At 37.0% G+C, this 14,560-nt stretch overlaps 1 protein-coding gene across 1 annotated transcript in view; it reads left to right on the top strand.

Annotated features, from left to right (window-relative positions):
• The first annotated feature begins 3,473 nt into the window (after positions 1-3,473).
• LOC143237597 (homeobox protein engrailed-2b-like) overlaps positions 3,474-14,560 on the top strand; it is a 33,439-nt gene continuing 22,352 nt past the window's right edge. The window contains exon 1 of the mRNA XM_076477033.1: positions 3,474-4,149. Coding sequence (XP_076333148.1) covers positions 3,702-4,149 — 448 coding nt within the window. The 5' untranslated portion in view covers positions 3,474-3,701. The remainder of the gene's footprint in view (positions 4,150-14,560) is intronic.

Here is a 14,560-nt window from a genome sequence, read left to right as displayed (position 1 = left end):
CTTGTATACACTAGATGCCATCCAGTCAAATAACCAAACCTTTTTAATCCACTTTTACGTTTGTTTAGAAACATTACTTTCAATAAATTTGTATTCACAACAGATAATATACATTAAACCCTGAGAAGACGAACGTGCAGAAATCTGGATATCACCCAGAATAAAACATTAAATATAACACACGGAAGATGCTAACATAAACCACGGTCATGATAATAAACTTGAAAAGTTGTGAAACTGCCTAGTGGCCGTCTGAACCAAACAGTGCAATGACCACAGAGAGTCGAGTATGTTACGTTACAATAAAATGATTTGGACCATGCTACTAATATAAAGACATGGTGGAACGGCATACGTTACGAATACATATTGATATCACTTAACGTGACGTAGGTTGTGGGATGACATCTAAAACTGATCGTGTTTGGGAATGGCATAGAACAGCCCTTCTGAAGCAAAATATTCAATTTTTCAGGTAATAAAGATTGCTTAGGTTGGAAATTTAGTTTTCAAAACGAGCAGATACTTTTATTTAATTAAATTGAAAAAAATCAACTTGGGAACTGGGACTATTTAATAAAAGACCTGCAACAAGTCGTACCCAAATATTGACAAGTGCATCGTCTTGCACCAGTTAGTGAGAAATGCCACCCACGTGCTCCAACAACACTACGCATCACAATCAAGAAGGATCTCTGTCTGAAAAAAAATGATACATGCCGTGTGGACATCATATACTTCTACAACACAACTGTTCAATTGTCGCATAACTTAAGCAGCTGGAGAATGAAACAGGTATTCATACTATTCCATACGAAGACATTTTGGCACAGGACCTATAAATTTCTGTGAAATCGGACTCATAATATGGGCGCCGGCAAACCTCGTCTTTGTAAACTAGGAAAGTGCGTTTTGGAAATGGCAGCCGTACAACGGAGGTTTTGGCAATGGAAGTTTCACTACAGGACTATTGTAAATACGCACGATCATAAGACGGAGAATGAACAGCCCTTGCGACTTGGGTTACAACGACATGGTGAGGCTCCAAAATCGGTTCAATACATACTCAACTTGTATATTAACATACCTATGTGCATGCATCAATAAATTACGTCCCATTACATATTTTAGTCATTAAAGCCTTCTACAAAGACAGAAATAATGATGCGTTTTCTGTAATAAATGTTCGGACATTACTTATGGGTTGACCTGATATATGTTACTATTCGTATATGTAAATATAATGCATGTGTGTGTACGTGTAGAAAAATGTTCAGATAAATAAGACACTAACCCAACTTTTTCACATCATTAATTGTATAAACCTTCTGAAGATGTGTCTGAGTAGCACATTAGGAACATTTGAGTTTAAAAAAGGCAATAGTGCAGCAGAAACTACACGAAACATTCAAGGTGTTTATGGTGTAGAGTCTCTCAATGAAAGTGTCGAAGGTGGTTTCACAAGTTCAGGATGACTTGCTGCTGGTTGCACTTGATGAAGATTATACTGTAACAGTTGAAAAACTAGCACAGAAGGTTAATTCAGGTTTGCAGATCTAGCTTGATGAAAAGAGTTTGTAACACATGAAGATGTCAAAACTACCATCTCTACATTCTTTTCCACCAAACCCCAAGAATTTTATAGAAGTGGCATTCAGAAGCTTGTGAATCACTGGCAGGAAATAATTAGTAATAATGGAACATACATTATTGATTAAATAATGTTAAAAGCGTTTGAAATCCTCTCTCTTTTTCGGAACCTAAAATCGGACATTACTCAAGGATTGGCCTGATGCATAACCTACTGTTACCTTTATAATATATGATATAAGCAAAGACTTAGATTTCATATATTTTGAAACAAAGCACTGGAGATTAATCAAAAAATAAAAAGGTGTTAATTACGTGGTCTAATTAATTTTACAAGGACGAAATAATGCAAGGTATATAACGGAGATATTTTGATAATATTAATGTTTTATAAAATTGGTTTGTTCCTTTCACATATAAAACAGCCACCCGCTAATACAGCAGTAAGTCTCCGGATTTACAACGCTAAAATCAGGGGTCGATTCCCCTCGGTGGGCTCAGCAAATAACCAGATGTGGCTTTGCTATAAGAAAACACGCATACATAAACATATAAAACAAAAAGTACTAAGTTTTTAGTATATAAAAATGATTTTTTTTTAAACGTCTATTTTGGATGCTTTGATTCTTGGGGTAGACACATTTCGAACTTTATGTTGAAAAACAAACGAACGACAACAAAACACTGAACAATAAAGAGTTGAAGTTTGTTTATCTGAAATTCCTAAAATAAATAAATGCGTTAGTGAAAAAATAAAGTATGTTAAACAGGTTTTTACTTAAACCAAAACTTTTATTAATCATCAACTATAATTACTTTAAGATTGCAAGAATGAAGTTATGTGACAAATGTAGGTATATAAAAGTTTGTTTTGTTTGTTTGTTTTTTGAATTTCTCACAAAGCTACTCGAGGGCTATCTGTGCTAGCCGCCCCTAATTTAGCAGTGTAAGACTAGAGGGAAGGCAGCTAGTCATCACCACCCACCGCCAACTCTTGGGCTACTCTTTTACCAACGAATAGTGGGATTGACTGACACATTATAACGCCCCCCACGGCTGAAAGGGCGAGCATGTTTGGCGCGACGGGGATGCGAACCCGCGACCCTCGGATTACGAGTCGCACGCCTTAACGCGCTTGGCCATGCTGGGCCATATATAAAAGAGTAAGGTATACTATAATATCTTTGCTACTGTTTAGCATACAACAAAAAATAAATTATTCTTTGGTAGATTGTTTAGGCAGAGTATTCATGATGAAACTTTGCAGAATGGATGGCAACTGCCTGTTGTGGAGACACGAGTGTAGAGGATGTCGTTTCGAAAGTCTTCCGAAAGGCAGGCGATTTTCGATTATTATAACACGCACAAAAAAGCGCATAAGAGCTTAATTTACGGAACATATATACACAGGGACAACAACTTTGTTACCAAATTTTGTAAGCGAACACCGAATCTTGTAGTATATATTAGCATAGAACCTATCAAAGTAGTTGGTTGTATAGGTAAGAAAATCATGTTCCCAAAACACAACAGCGAAATTTATCACATCCCTCAGTTTTTTTCCTCACCCAATTATGCATATGATTCGTCAGGGGCTCCGACTTAAAGAACTGTGTGTGGAGTGTATCGAGAGTATAATAAAAACAAAAGTCTGTGTCTGTTGTGATGCAAAAGAAGTAACGCCCATTCTTCTCCTACGTTTACTAATGACAGCCAATACCAGTTTGAAATGTACACTGATGCATCTTACTACCACTCTGATTGGCTCGCGCCACGTGGCGGCGTCTGCAGAGCTGTCGTGAAAACCCACTGGGAAATCTATTGTGAGGTTACTATGTCTACGGTTCATGGACCATGCTATAAAAATCTGTTGAAATTTTGTCATAGCCTTTTTCTACACTGACCAACAGTTCTGGCCTTGAAGTCACGCGTGTCTGAAAATGCGAGGCATGATTTAATCTATTGCTGTGCTCCTCATATAGTTTAGAAGTCTCTCTTCCCGATGGTGACAGTTATTAGTTGATGAATAACATTTAGATAGTGTGTCTTTAATTTTCTATATTGATATAGCGTATAAAAATTTTTGACCAGTTTCCAGCAGTGGTTGAGGTATGGCACTAGACGTTGACCACACAGACATTAAAGCATACTCTCCAGAGCCAAGCAAGTCGAGAAGAAAAGTAATAAAAAAAGAAAAACTAACTAGTTCCTCTTTTGACGATACAAATCGTATCTCATATTCAAACTCCAGACACGATGTGATGCCACCTACTGAAGATACAAAATCACTAAGTTTTTCTATTGCAAATATTTTGTCTCCAAACTTCGGCAGGGCTGATCGTGGTCAGTGGAGCCGCTTTGATAAGACCTCAAAAATATCTAGACAGATATCTCCTGTCGATAAAGGGTCAGGTACGCATATAGATAGTCGAATAAAACCTGTAGGTATGTCTTATACTAAAAACAAATCAATTAACCTCCGTTCTCGGCAATTAGCTCAACCAAACTTCTGGCCAGCGTGGGTTTTCTGCACGAGATATTCAGACAGGCCGGCTTCAGGTGAGTTCAAGACCAATCTTGTACTCTATTCATACATGTGTTCGCTTCGTATTTTCTGTCGATCTTAAGGCTAAGAACGTTTAACTATAGAATATATTTCTGAAAACTTCAGAGAACTGAAAAAAAAGTTTAGCTAATGAACACTCACGAAAAATTATGTTTCTGTGAAAGGTGGTTTAATATCCGCCTTTAAAACCGTAAATTACACCAACAGACGATTTGATGACATTTAAAGTCACTTCTAGTTGTTAGAACAAAAAAAAATGTTTGTGCATCTCAGAGCGGCTGGTATGGGTATTAACACTTTTATTGATATGCAGAGAACAACGTTTCGACTTTCCTAGGTCATCTTCAGGTTAACACCAAAAACGTACCTCCACATTTTTTAGTTTCCTGTTTTAACCGTTGATGAGTTAATCTAGGGCAGGAAGCTGACCCTGTCCACCCTTGTCTCCAACAAACCATTATTACGCTTCTGTGTTATCACTTGGGAATTCTTTAAATTTGATCCGAAGTTTATGAGAATTAGTTTATTATGCTGAGTCTTGTGTGTGATATCTGGTTGAAATAGCTGTTTTTGAAGCGAAATCATGCCCACGCACGTGTATTTTTGAGCGTGTGACGTATTTGTAAAAAATATATAAATATACACTTATAGCATAATCGCCTCGTTTAACGTTCTTAGCTAATTCCATGAGAAACTGCCTCGCTAAACTTTTATGAGTCAATGTTGCAAACCATGGGTCAGCAATATAGGTGAAGGTAACGTAGACGGCTACTTTAAACGCGGTTTTCGAGAATTGAGGTGAATGCCATGAAAATGCAAAAAAATGCAAAATAAATCCTTATAATAACAATTCTAATAAGACAGATGTTGTGCAGGAAGCTTTTTAAGATATTGAAAAAATGCATTTCTCATAGTTGGGGTCCGTTTTATCCAGCTTTGTAGATAAAACGGATCCATAAGATTGAATGAAATTGACCCAATCTCACTGCTAGGAATTGCAATTTAGCTGCATTCAAATAATAATTTAAATGCACCCTCAAGACTGCAAAATGCTCTTTATTTTGTACAATGGCGCATAAGAATGTGGATAATAGTGTAGGAAAATATAGCTCCAGGGGTCGTCTTACCCTCAGATACTAATAGTAAAGCGATCGCCCGTAAGAAAACATGAGTAAACTTGAACTGCGTTTCTTTTACGGCTGTCTATCATTCCTCATTATTTGAAATCAATAAATTAAGAATTCCTGAAATATCTATTTTGTACTTATAATAACTTTACAGTGCTAACCTCAAAGTTAAGAAACAGTCACAGTTGTCTTCAGCCAAGCCTATCCACCATTGTATTAATGCACGAGGTTACGCGAACGGTATTTGCATATAATTCACTCTCGTTATAACATGACATGTTATAAAGAGGTTGTCGTTTTACTGATAGGGGATTGTCTTAATTTTCCCTGGAATTTAACTTCTGAAATGTCTCAGGTGCAATTAAAATATTCTCGGTTCAGCGGTATCCTATTGTTTCGGTCTAGATACGCATATATCTCTCAAAATTTAGCTTGGAGTCGATTTTAAGGAACGTGCATTATACATAGTTAAATACTGCTACGTAAATATCATTTCTTGTTCAACTCTTCAGGGCTAAATGACTCAAAATAGTTGGTGAAATAACTAAAGGAGTTTTATGTTGATATAGTTCCCATCAGGTCCGGCATGGCCAGGATGTTAAGGCTCTCGACTCGTAATCTGAGGGTAGCGGGTTCGAATCACCGTCACACCAAACATGCTAGCTTTTTCAGCCTGGGAGCGTTATATGTTACGTTCAATCCCACTATTCGTTGTTAAAAGAGTAGTCCAGGAGTTGGCGGTGGGTAGTGATAACTTGCTGCCTTCCCTCTGGTCTTGCACTGCTAAATTAGGGTCGGCTAGAGCAGATAATACTGGAGTAGCTTTGCGATAAATTTAAAAACAAACAAACATTTCCCATCAAAATGTTATCAACGTGTGTGTAATAGAAATATAATAACTTTGTTAGATTTGTCTTCCTGAATCTACTTGTCTCTAGAAGGAAACACAACTAAACATGTACCTCTCCGGCACCGTTTCTTTTTATACTTGTATGTCGTTTTATTCTACTTTACTAATGTCATACATTGTGATGACATTTTTGCAAGACAGAGATGGCAAGATATCCAGTTGTGAGGTTATCCTAGACGTCTGTGAATAGCTTGTTTGTTTAGAATTAAACACAAAGCTACACAATAGGCTACCTGTGCTCTCCCCACCAAGGGTATTAAAACCTGGATTCTAGCGGTGTAAGTCCGCAGACACACCACTCACTGTGCCACTGGGGTGCCTTCGAATAGCTAATTAGTATCATATCAAGATAACTGTGTACGATGACATATATTTATACGGCACGTGTAGCTAGACACGAATAATTGGCATTTATTTCAAATGGAATGAACCAAGTAACACAACTTTTAATTGTACAATACCTCTCTCTCAATTTAGATTCGTTTCTAATCTTAACTTCAACTTATAAAGTACCACATAGTATTTAATCCGCATTCATACACAAGTACGCAAACTTAGAGACAGTATCTGATCGAGTCTTGTATGATGCACTAAATTATTTTGATTAAAATTAGCATAAAAATGATTTATTGTGTGATCTCGACAGATATCACGTATATGATGAACTTAGTCCTAAGTATCTCTCTCCTATGAATATATATTTAAGAAATATAAATCAAGCTGGCCACCATGCACTAGACATTTAGAATTAGTATAATATTGAGTTTTTTTTATTAAATATGTATATATATGAATAGATTTAAAAATACAAAAATAATAATGAAAAAATAATAAAAGAAGAAAAAAATAAAAAAGGCATCTCATGACATTACATATACATTGCCCTGAAAAGGGTCAGAGTACTGTCGGTTTCTCTGGCTTTAAAGCGCTACAACTACAACATAGTAGTAGCAGACATGAAAGATAGGTACGGAGGAAGAGGTCTTTTGCACGTGACCCTCCTGGGTATCTAAAATCCAAAGGAGAAGCGAAGCGAACTTCTAATTGCAGACTCTTCTAATTCTGTTGTCAGATGTGCTAAATGTGCATCACTCACAGCACCAATTCAGTTGTGATTGTTTGTAATAAATAGCCCTTAAACAAATTTCCTGCCTTTTATAAGTTTATCGTTGTATTAATGATACATCTTGGGGGGGGGTGTTAGTTATAAAAAACCGAGACTATACTTATTTATACAAGCTACATTGTGGTGTTTACAGAATACTGGAAATAATGTCTGCTGAAATTTTGTGAATAATAACCTCATTCTGGTTGTCTTGCTTCACTGGAATGCCAGCTTTCATAATAATTCTACTCTTTACTTATACATTCGGAGATACGTAGTGAAGTTAGGGTGCGGATTTCGAGAAAAAATATATTATGCCAGTTCTTGAAAGTTATTTTCCAGTTTTTTTTCTGAAATTCGTTCTGTGCATGTATTATACCGAGACGAAAGATGAAATGACCGTGGTTGTGACTCTTGAAAAGTAAATAATCTCCACAATAGTAGAGTTAATCTCAAAAAAAGAACGCCATTTCGTGTTGAAAATAAAACCGAAACTAAAATGTATTATTATAGAAATGAGAAGATATTTTTAACAAGCGATGAATTTTGGAATTAAAAATATATACTGTTTTAGAAACACATATCGACCAATCGAAACGTTGAGTTTTTTGTTTTATTAACAGTATTGCTCCATTGTTTCATTATAGAAGAGCTACATAATAGTAGTGTGTGCTAGTGGTCTTTAATTTAGCACTGAAAGACAAGAGGGAAGGCAACTAGTAATCATTAACTACCGTCAACTCTTAAGCTATTCTGTGTCACGCAGGCGCGTAAATGTTTGTACACTTTCAATGGTTTTTATATTTATTACTGACATTCCTGGATGAGCCCCTTTCAGATGCGGGCCCCAATGCCAACACAGCATTGGTGCAGTTACGGCACCGATTGGACCAAAATATGACTACGTGATTTAATAATAACATGAGAACAGAAGATGATATATGATGTACCAGGGAACAAAAACTATAAGCAGTCGTTACTCAATGTGTAAATACAGAACAAAGAAGCTGCAAATTGAATTGTACCGTTGAGCCTGCAGGTTCGATCCTCGAAATCTCAAAAACTAATAAACAGTCGGTAGCTGATGTGAATTGTACCCCTCTTTTCTACCAAAGCTATCGGTATATCACAAAAATATTTTTATTTATAATAAATCTATTAATGTGTGACAAATGTATTTTGTTTTCAATACTAAGACTATCGGTTTGTGACAGAGAAGTTTTATATTCTTTGGTAAAACCATCGGTACGATACAAAGTTTTTTTTTATTCTCGTTAGTAAAGTTAATAGTATGATACAAAGGTATTTTACCTTCTCTAGTAAAGCTATCGGTATACAACAAAGGTGTATTATCCTCTATAGTAAAGCCATCGGTATACAACAAAGGTGTTTTTACCCTCTCTAGTAAAGCTAACGGTATGATACAAAGGTTTTTTTTAATCCTCTTTATTGAAGTTAATGGTATGATACAAAGATGTTTTACCTTCTCTAGTAAAGTTAACGGTATGCTACAGACGTGTTTTACCCTGTCGTGTAAGGTTATTATACATCAGCTGAATAATTCAGTGACAACGACTAAGGCATTTCATTCATGTCATGAAAATCTCTTCAGGAAATACATGTAACTACTATCCTTTCTAAGTTGTCCCATTTTTTATACTGTATTTCAGAGAAGCATTCTTAGCTTGAAAACTACGTCACCAGAGAAAATTCAGGCTGTTTAAATAAGAATACGTAGATCCTGTAGGAATATACGTGTATATTACAACCAGATACACCATGTGTATCCCCAGGTGGAAGAGCTGTAATTCATGGAACTTACAAAGCTATAATCAGGGGTTAGACCCCCCTCAGTGGACACAAAAGATGGCCTGATGTGGCTTCGATATAAGAAAAGCACATACATAAATACATCACGTGTTTCAATGGTTTGTCTTTGAAACTTCGCGCAAGATTATTACAGGCTTATTTTTCCTACGATTAGACATCGGTAAGTTAAAAGTGATAAAACCAGAAGGAAAACAGCTAATTAACACTGACAAATGTTGGACTACTCTTTTACTAACAAAAAAAGGATTGAACGTTAAATAACACGTCCCTGGTGCTGAAAGAGCGAGCATGAGGTGAAGGAATTCGAATTCGCGACTAGCAGATAGGGAATCGAGCCCTTGTGTTAACAGATGTTTTATAGTTGTAAGCAGTTACCCCCAAGAATAATGTTAACGTATAATAAAGAACTGAACGTTAGAAATGCATTCCTGTTCGGTTAACAGTAATATTACATTTAGACGGCCGGACTTGGCCTGGTGGCTAGAGTGTACAACCAGCACTGTAAGAAATTGTGTTCGACATCTATGGTCGACACGTAGCTCAAATAGCCCATTGTGTAGATTACCGCTTAAGTTCAAACACGTTTATTATATCATAGTGTTAAGGATTATATACCAGTAATTATAAATATAATATTGTTCTCTTTATTTCACAAGAAATTATGATATTAAATGTTAATCTGGTACTGACTGTTACCTTTTCTCTGTGGCTTGCGACTTAGCCCTTAATTCATTCACCTGTGTTCTACTTCGTTCTTTATATAATATTTTATGAAGTAACAATAATTTCATACTGGCGAAGAAAATTTCTTGTTAAAACGTTATTTTTATATCAGCTGGTCATTCTTATACTTCAGCCAATATCTGAGGCTTTTCGATTCTGCCAAATGTTTTACTCATTGGTAAAATAGTAGCCCAAGAATTGGCGGTGGGCAATCTTGACTACCTGCCTTCCCTCTAATCTAAAATGTCACGTAATATCTCAGACCTACTATAGAAACGTGCTAAAATTTCTGAGTGTGTTGGTGTTTGTTTGTTTGTTTTTTGAATTTCGCATAAAGCTACTCGAGGGCTATCTGTGCTAGCCGTCCCTAATTTAGCAGTGTAAGACTAGAGGGAAGGCAACTAGTCATCACCACCCACCGCCAACTCTTGGGCTACTCTTTTACCAACGAATAGTGAGACTGACCGTCACATTATAACGCCCCCACGGCTGGGAGGGCGAGCATGTTTGGCGCGACGGGGATGCGAACCCGCGATCCCCAGATTACGAGTCGCACGCCTTAACACACTTGGCCATGCCGGGCCATTCTGAGAGTGTTTCGAGTTCCAGATCTGTGAAGAAAATGTACTAAAGTTTGATGAAATTGTTTCAGATCGTAGATTTGTAATTACAAGAACGTACTAAAGTTGGTAACTACTGTAATAACCGAGTTGTGTCATGCGTCTTGTGGATTTTAGTTTCATTATAGCTTTTAGGCTTGAGTTACCTCCGAGCGGTCGACTCCTAATCTGAGAGTCGCGGGTTGGAAAGCCCGTCACCGAAGTTGCTCGCCCTTTCAGCCGTGGGGGCGTTATAAAGTTACAGTCAATCCTCCTATTCGTTGGTAAAAGAGTAGCCTAAGAGTTAACGCTGGGTGGTGATGACTAACTGCCTTCTCTCTGGTCTTACACTGCTAAATTAGGGACGGCTAGCGCAGATAGCCCTCATGAAACTTCACGCAAAATAAAAAAAACAACAACTAAAACAAACATTAGCGTAAGTCAGTTGTGGAACGTTGCCCTTCATGCTCGCTCAGTTGGGGTCATTAATTTCTGAGGACCGTTCCCACCCCCAGGTAACGGCTTTCACCTAGAAGACTCGTTGTGTCTGGCTGTTATTTCGGAGATCAAAATTACTGAACAAGTCGACAGTGAACCATGGGAGATCGGAGCCACTGACGTGAGCTGTCTGAACATAAATCATAAGTCAGATAAACACAGAGGTGCAAGAGATAAAAATTAATTATCATTGATCATACATTAATTGATCAAATAACACACCATTTGAGTTATATCTGAAAGATTTGTTTAATATTTATATTCTAACCAATCGTATTGTCGAAACAAATATTTAGTTTGCTGACTGTATAATAGTAACCAATCGTGTGATCGAAGATAACTGTATTGTTTACACAATAGTAACCAATTGTGTGGTTGAAGACAAATATCTTGTTTATTGTTTACATAATAGTAACTAATCATGTGATCTAAGACAAATTTATACTATCTATATAAACAATTTACATGCTACAACACCTTATGCTTAAGTAATCCAAAAAGTAATTATAGGTCAGTTTTTAACCATGCACAACCGACGAGACACTATCAGATGGTTTCTTGAGGCCAACTCGTGTGAGGTCGCTAGTAAACAATTCTGGCTCTGAGAGGAGGGGAGGTTTTCTTTGGCCCATTTGGCTAATTTTGATCGATGGCTAAAACCAGTAAAACTCATTTACTGTATTATTATTTCATACAAAAAAAACCACAACAAAACAATAACAAGACGAGTTTGTGAGAATACTATGGAACAACACTGTGAGATTCCCATGTTGTGCTTCTAATTCGGCTTTTATTGTTGCTGTTTTTTCAATATCTTACAGTTTTCTTATTTTTAAAAATAATGTGTTAAATATATTTTCTTGAATATAATTGCCACTGATGATGACAGAGCTAAGAACTCTGATCCACAATAACTCTTGGCCAAACCTAAACGAACTTACCAAACGAATCGAGCAAATAACTGTATTTATAAATTAAACAGAATGATAGACAATTTTCTTCACATTTTCTTTGGAGTAACCCTCTCTCTCTAACCATCGGGTTTCGACGCCCGTATTGGGCACAGCGTAGATAAACTCATTGTGCAACTTTATGCTTAACAAAGAACAAACAAACAATTTCTGAAGAGTTGATACGTAAGTCTCACGTGTTTTCTTTTATTGAATACAGATGGTGGTCAGACGTAACTAACTGATCATTTGTTTCTTTTGAGTGCGTTATATTTACAAAATATATATTTTTATCCTTATGTAATAGTTATCTCAGATTTATCCTACCTCTAAATTTGTCAACGTGGTTTGATTGAGCTGTTGAACCTTGCAATATTTACAAGGGAAGATAAATTTGTGGTTAATCAGCAAAGATTATGGCACTGATAAAATCTGTCGGGACTGGGATGTCAAATTAGGTGTGGCATTTTCGACCCCAGCTATCAGGAGTCGTCATTGTTTCTCGGTATTTGACGATTGTGTCCTATATTTTCAGAATTTAATTTTTGTTCCCACTTACGGTAAGACTGTGATAACTGAACGCCAGCCTTTGTTATTTCAGAGGATATGTGATTGGCATATTTTTCTCTATTTTCACTCATAAGCTCTTAGAATTGCTAATGTAGTCTTCTCCATTGACGCTGTGATTACCTGACTCAGTGGCACTCCTGATGAAAGGAACTCGGCACGGCCAGGTGATTAAGGCACTCGACTCATAATATGAAGGTCGCGGGTTCGAATCCCTGTCACATGTTCGCCCTTTCAGCCGTGGGGGTGATATAATGTGACGGTCAAATCCACTATTCGTTGGTAAAAGAGTAGCCCAAGAGTTGGCGGTGGGTGGTGATGACTAGCTTCCTTCCTTTTAGTCTTACACTGCTAAATTAGGGACGGCTAGTGCAGATAGCCCTCGTGTAGCTTTGCGCGAAATTCAAAACAAACAAACAAACAATCGTGACAAAACTGTTTTCCTACAGGGCAGTCAGTTAGGCCTACAAACTAGTGGTTTGGAGAATGTGGAACTGCGGTATATATTGGTCTGTCTGTGATCTTCAAGTGGGATCAGTCACAGGCGTACAAGCAAAACACAGTTACAATAATACAAAGCCAAGGCGAGTGTTTCGTTGTGTATGTCGATAAAACAAAATAAAGACTATCAACTTGGTGTGTACCCCTTGCAAGTTAAAGTAAACTCTTAGACTTGAAGTGAAAACTAACATTTAGCGAAGATTAAAATCCTAAAGCCATTGAATTTATTTTACCGCCTAAGTCAAAGCTAAAGTTAATGTTTAAACTAGGTCAAATGCTAGCGGCTGTTGTTTGCTATTAATCACAAAGCTACACAAAGGGCTACCTGTGCTTTGCCCACGTCGGATATCGAAACCCGTTTTCTAGTAGTATAAGTTTGCAGACATATCGCTCTGCCACTTGGGAGGGTGGGGGCAAACTCTAGCCAACCTGTAGGTCAAACTTACTTAAACAAACTCCAAGTACATAAATTTCTGTCTTTAATTTAAGCCATACTTCCCTGCCCGAGTTGCCCTGCTGGGTCAGCAGTAACTTTACGGATTTTCAACGCTAAAAGTTGTTTTGATTCTCTGTGGCAACAGGTGCAGATTGTCCATTGCGTAGCGTCGAGCCAGAAACGACGCTGGCACTCTGACTGAAAGAGTTAGAAACACTAACGTGGTGTAAAGTCTTTCTAGTTAAAGGAAAAGCAAGTCGACAGAATGTTTAAAAGATGTAACTTATTTAAGGCGTCGAGTATTCAATTCGTTGAAAGGAAAGACAGCATTATAATCCTGGATGCTACGTGCTATATTTCGTGCAAGAAAATGAACTTTCAGCCAACCAGTGAACCCCCACCTTGTATTTTGTCGAAACTAGGAAAATCAAAATTAGTACTTGACCGAAGCTATGTGAACAAGTTAATAAAATTGAAAAAAAAACAATATACAATAATTAAAAAAAATGTTTTAATTAAAGATATAGTAGGCTATAACTAAAGAGGTGGTAAGCCAACTTTTTAGATGTACAAGACAGGTTCATGTAGCATGCCCATAACGTTGACCTCACAATAGAACAAGCTTGTTTATAATATTTTAACTAAAGAGGTAGTAGGCCCATAACGTCGACCTAACAATAGAACAAACTTGTTTATAATACATATCTTTCTCAGTCTAATTCACATCTTAACACTTGTGTTTTTTATGAACTTAATGATACAAATAGAATCTAGACTAGTACTGTGTTTGTCGTGTCTCAGTCGATCCTGACGAGTCCTGGTTTCGGGCGAAAACCCTCGTCGGCGCAGCTACAGTGGATGTTGTGTTTGACACATTGTTATACATTCTTGTTTACTTTCACTAATAGTCTCTTAGGGTTATTAATGAAGTTTGCTAATTTGTGATACAGTGAAAACGAACAAACATTATCGCGTTATTAATCTGTAAACTAATTCTGATAAACATTCAGAGAATGTGCACCTACTTAGTTCACTTTACATCAATACAGTTGCTGTTTATACAGTTTACTTAATAATATAAACAGCGTTTACTGTGTTTTGTCGTATCCCAGCCGCTCTGATGAGCTCTGGTATTAGGAAAAAGGCTTCGTTGCTGAT

The sequence above is a fragment of the Tachypleus tridentatus genome, chromosome 13 (assembly GCF_004210375.1).
Source record: "Tachypleus tridentatus isolate NWPU-2018 chromosome 13, ASM421037v1, whole genome shotgun sequence".
In the NCBI taxonomy this organism is placed as follows: domain Eukaryota; kingdom Metazoa; phylum Arthropoda; class Merostomata; order Xiphosura; family Limulidae; genus Tachypleus; species Tachypleus tridentatus.
The sequence above is the reverse complement of the archived record's forward strand: the minus strand, read 5'-3'. Positions and strand labels throughout refer to the sequence as shown.